The 5,102-nt window shown below is 45.9% G+C and overlaps 1 protein-coding gene across 2 annotated transcripts in view; it reads right to left on the bottom strand.

Moving 5' to 3' along the window:
* The window catches only part of Il1rl2 (interleukin 1 receptor like 2), a 39,258-nt gene extending 34,156 nt beyond the window's left edge, over window positions 1-5,102 (bottom strand). The window contains exons 1-3 of one of the 2 annotated variants that reach the window (XM_021198901.1): window positions 4,910-5,102; window positions 2,757-2,826; window positions 1,706-1,940 (exon numbers count right to left, since the gene is read on the bottom strand). In XM_021198901.1, the coding sequence (XP_021054560.1) occupies window positions 1,706-1,940; window positions 2,757-2,820 (299 nt within the window). In that variant the 5' untranslated portion in view covers window positions 2,821-2,826; window positions 4,910-5,102. Of the gene's footprint in view, window positions 1-1,705; window positions 1,941-2,756; window positions 2,827-3,272; window positions 3,339-4,909 lie in introns of those variants that run through there. The other variant, XM_029539046.1, reaches the window with a different exon arrangement.

The raw sequence follows: 5,102 nt of genomic DNA, 5'->3' as shown, positions 1-5,102 counted from the left end.
CCACCAGCAATGGAGGAGTGTTCCTCTTTCTCCACATTCTCGCCAGCATCTGCTGTCCCCTGAATTTTTGATCTTAGCCATTCTGACTGGTGTGAGGTGAAATCTCAGGGTTGATTTGATATGCATTTCCCTGATGAGTAAGGATGTTGAACATTTTTTCAAGTGTTTCTCAGCCCTTCGGAACTCCTCAGTTGAGAATTCTTCGTTTAGCTCTGTACCCCATTTTTAATGGGGTTATTTGAATTTTTNGAGTTCAGCTTCTTGAGCTCTTTGTATATATTGGATATTAGTCCCTTATCAGATTTAGGATTGGTAAAAATTCTTTCCCAATCTGTTGGTGGCCTTTTTGTCTTATTGACAGTATCTTTTGCCCTACAGACTCGTTGCAATTTTATCAGGTCCCATTTGTCGATTCTTGATCTTACAGCAGACTCAGAATTCAGTCAGCCATTTTCACATCTTTTCTTATTATTTTCTAGACACCGAACAAACCCTCTGCCTCATATGAAGTAAAGAGTAATCAACCCACAAACCATGGGGTAAACCATTACCCAAGGCTAAATGGTATTTATTCAGGATAGACACTGGCGTCTCACTCAGTATGGCCCAGGAGGGGCTGGGGGTCACCATGAACCTCTTGAACTATTTATCTGAAGGCTCCATACAGTGCTTATACTTCACTTCTGCTACAAATGTCACCTATACTTACACACATCCGATAAACCAAAGGATCCGTGAGACTGCCTGTATCCCTTAAAACTGTCGACAGACAGCATGGAACCTAAATGCCGAGAGCTGCTCCAGGTGAACAGAGATTAAAGGCATTCGGAACACACCCAATTTACAGGTGGGAAAACCAAGGTTTAGATAGAGTACGTAATATATTGTTGTCAGTCAAACGTGTGTGGAAAGTCACAGAATTCTAATTCTGTGGCCAAATGTGTTTTAAAGGTGGGTTTTTATTAAGTCTTGAAAATCTTTACAAACTGAAAAGGAAAAAAGAGGGGAAGGGGGGAGGACTAGGGAGAGACAGGCAGAGCAAGACAGAGACAGGGAAAGAGACAGACAGACAGACAGACAGACAGAGACAGACAGACTGGGAGCAGGAAGAAGTGCCTTTGGTGGAACATGTATATTCTAGCAGACTCTAGTACCCTCCAAGCAAAATTGTCTTCCATGGAAATAGTTCAGTAGTCCACTGCCTCTCAGAAACATTACCTCTGACACATGGATTCTAGAACATCTCCCAGATTTGCTAGCTTTTAAATGTCTGCCTTAAGCCGATTCCTTATCTACCTGGGTCTGGATCAGCCAGTTTTCCAAAACCATTAGCCACCTTCGGAAATGGCAGCAATCATATTGATAAAACACCTCTATAAGCTAAACACCTCTGGGCTAAAACTTCATTTCAATGAAGAAGATGGTGCAATCTGTGCTCCAAAAGTTATTTCTAAAACTGTTCTGCTTTCCAAAGTGCTGGCTGGACATCTCCTGCCAGTTCAAGGCCGTCCTGCATCTGTGTAGCTGCTGGTTGTGGTGGTTCACACCTGTCCTTTCAGTACTTTAGAAAGCAGTTGGAAACTGGTCTAGACTATATAACAAGTCTCCAAAATAAAGGCCAATAACACCCAATTTCTTAAAAAGTTGTATTTAGAAATGGAGAGGGAGACTTGGGTATTAGTTCTACTTTAAATGGAGGACTTACCTTATAATACACTGGTAGATACCGGAGTCCTCCAGTGTCAATGGAAGAAACAGGATCCAGGTCTGGTCCTGGTGAACTCTAAGGTGTCTGTTGTTAGATACTGGGCTCTTGCTAGGTATTTTGTACCATGACAGATTGACTGCCCCGTTTATTTCGGGGGGGTATGTGCAGTTGAAAGGAAACGGCTGGCCCTCTGAAATTATCTCATTGTGCACACTGATGTCCTCGCACGTATCTAGAAAAGGAAAGGAAAAATAAAATAAAATAAAATAAAATAAAATAAAATAAAATGATGGCAGAAAACTAGAGTCATTATTCTTTTTAGGGAATTATTTTGCTCTGGTCAATGTGAAATTGTATTTAGGGGTTTGTTTATTTGGGGAGTTTCCCCAAACTAGCCCAGTCATTTAGAAGCATAATGCTAAGACCTTCAAATGTATAGTGAGGACAAGGTTTCCCCAGGACTCTCCGCAGAACCACGGCCCCTGTGTCTGTGTATCTGTCCACTCTTCTGCCTTTAGTCTCTGTCTCAGCACAGGACCAACCTGGTCCTTTTCCTGCCTATACTTGTGGTCAGAATTATCCTCGTTTCACAGTGCTTGGTTTTAAAGACAGCTTCCCTTTAAAACCCATTTCTACCAAGTTGGGTTTTCTTAAAATCTTGTACTCTCTGGTAGTTTGGGATCATAAAATAACCTTTTATATGAAATAGATGACACTGTAACCCATCCATTTAAGCACTGGAACTGTATCCACTTGAGTGTTTGAGGACTTCTCTGTATCACCTGAGTTAGTCCAAAGTTCCAAGGTGACATTTGGGGTTGAGCCTCCGGGAAGTTGGGAATGAATTTTTCCTATCCCCCCCCTCCCCTCCCCACTCCCGTTTTGACCTGCCTGCCGGATTATCTGGTGGAAAGAGTGACTAGCAAGGTTGGGGCTTAGCTGATGCCCCTGCAGGTGAGTCAGGTGCATGGAAATGAATGACAAAGGGTGCTGCCGGCAAGGCAACAGGGCTCTGGGATGCAAGGACTCACAGACCAGCAGAACTTACCTGCTGCCACAAAAAGCAAAAGCGCGAAAGACACCCCATAGAAGAGTAAAGATGTAATCCGCATTTCGGGCTACAAAGGAAAAAAGAAGACAATGGTAGAAGTAAGGGATGCGGCGAGGCTAGCACCTTCCCGCACACAGTGGGGCTCAGATTTCCTAGAACCCAGACCATCAGTCCCAATCCAGGTCACTGGCCTTCCTTCCCCTCAGCATGGGGAGTCCTCCAAGTCGGTCTCACCGTTCCAAGGTCTCACCGTTCCAAGGCTGGCCTTTCCCCAACCCCATTACATTCAACTTCAGAAGCCAGGAAACTCTGACTGGCCTGTGAAGGGGACTGGTGGGGGGTTGGGACACAGGGCCAGATGTGCTGGCACTTGGATCAAGCCAGGGCCAGGAGATTGAACCGATGCCAGAGCAGACTGAGGACCCGCCCAGCGTGCGTCTGGGAGCGCCTGGGTCGAAAGGGATCCCCTGAAACCCCAAGTGCCCGCTGGCTGAGCGGTGAGTGCAGGCCCACCTGGGAAGGGCAAGGGCGAGCAGGAATCCCAGAGTTTGACCCAAGTCTCAGCCCACTTTCCAGGTCGGAGTCTTCTAGCCGCCCAAGGAAGAGTTCGATCGCTAACTCCGTCCGTTCTCCCCTAGCAACGATGCTGCCCCAGGGTTGCTCCACCTTCCTATGGGGTCTCGGAGCGCTGGGCCTGGTGGAGCAGAGGGGGAACCACTCTGGGGACCGGATCCTGGTCAGTCACCGCATTCTGCAGCCTGGGCATCGCTTCTCTGCCGCAGCGGGCGGAACAGACTCACCTTCCCCAAGTGGAGCAGGACAGAAATAATCCGTCCTTAGAAAATCATTCAGTCTTTTTTTTTTTTTTTTCCTGCTCCCAGACCAGCACGTTCATCTATCAGGAATGTCGGCTTAAATATGCTCCAGATCATCGCTAAAACATTTATTATATCCTTTCCAAACACTATCTGAGGGGTTCTTACACACCCAGCACTGCCCTAATATGGACTATTCCAGGCGTGGAAGCGCTTCTGAGAAAAGGCATTAACTCCGCCTCCACCCCACCCAAGCCCAGTCCTTCAGTAAAGCGAACTCTCCACTGGTTGAGCACCTATACAGTCTAAACTTGCCATAAAGTAATGCTTGCTCAGACCTGTCTTCCTGCGCCAGAGACACTGGAGACCCTATTGGGCACCGAAAAGAGCAGAGGCAGCCAACACTGTCAGATCAACAGCTTCTTAGTGGGTATCCCTGGCAGTCTTCGTGGATTAGAAACTGTAAGACTTTGAAAACAACCACAGCGCCAGTCTGACTAGCTGCCCCAAGTTCACAAAGTTAAGATGTACAGGTGTCTATCTGAGTACTGTCCCTTGGAAGACGCACTCCGCCTTACAATTCTGGGATGATCTCTTGTGTTGAATAAATTTGCTGATGGCATCAGTCATCTATAGGATGGAACACAGGGTCCCCAACAGAGAAGCTAAAAAAAAGTACCCAAGGAGCTGAAGGGATCTGCAACCCTATAGGTGGAACAACAATATGAACTAACCAGTACCCCCAGAGCTCGTGTCTCTAGCTGCATATGTAGTAGAAGATGACCTAGTCGACCGTCATTGGGAAGAGAGGCCCCTTGGTCTTGAAAACTTTAGATGCCCCAGTACAGGGGAATGCCAGGGCCAAGAAGTGGGAGTGAGTGGGTAGGGGAGCAGGGCAGGGAAAGGGTATAGTGGACTTTGGGAATAGCATTTCAAATATAAATGAAGAAAATATCTAATAAAAATTTTTAAAGAAAGTTTGCTGATGCATGAGGAGTCAATCATTAGTTTTGGATACAGAACAGATTTGGAGATAGTGAGCTTTCCAATTACAGGGAAAAAACTGTGACGTTAAGTGGAATGAGAAACAGAAGAAACATCCTACCTATACGGAAATTAAACAAACAGGAAGCTAAGATGTAGAAGAGAGATTACAGGGGTGGGTGGACAAAGCCGGTGAAAAGAAGCTGGGTTCAATTAGTGCATACCAAACCCCAGTAATGTATAAAACTAAGACAAAACTGATCGAAGTTTTAAAAATAAAAACACAAAACCATCACGGGTATGCATGAGAACCTCCCGGATAACTAAGGAAGGAACTGAGACTATACTCACAGAGGTCTGAAGGACAATTTCAGCTTTGTTTGGGGTGGCCAGAAGAAACCCAGCTTTGGTAGAAACTTACTGACTTCAGTCTCCTCTGGTGACCCCCGTCTTCTTCCCACTTTTGTATCTTGAAGTGTGTGCCACGCAGCTGTCAGGGGCCACATAATTCCAAACAAGTTGTGTCACGTAAACAACAAACATC

This window comes from Mus pahari, chromosome 5 (assembly GCF_900095145.1).
Source record: "Mus pahari chromosome 5, PAHARI_EIJ_v1.1, whole genome shotgun sequence".
Taxonomy (NCBI): domain Eukaryota; kingdom Metazoa; phylum Chordata; class Mammalia; order Rodentia; family Muridae; genus Mus; species Mus pahari.
Note: the sequence above shows the minus strand (reverse complement) of the source record. Positions and strands in the feature narration are given on the sequence as shown.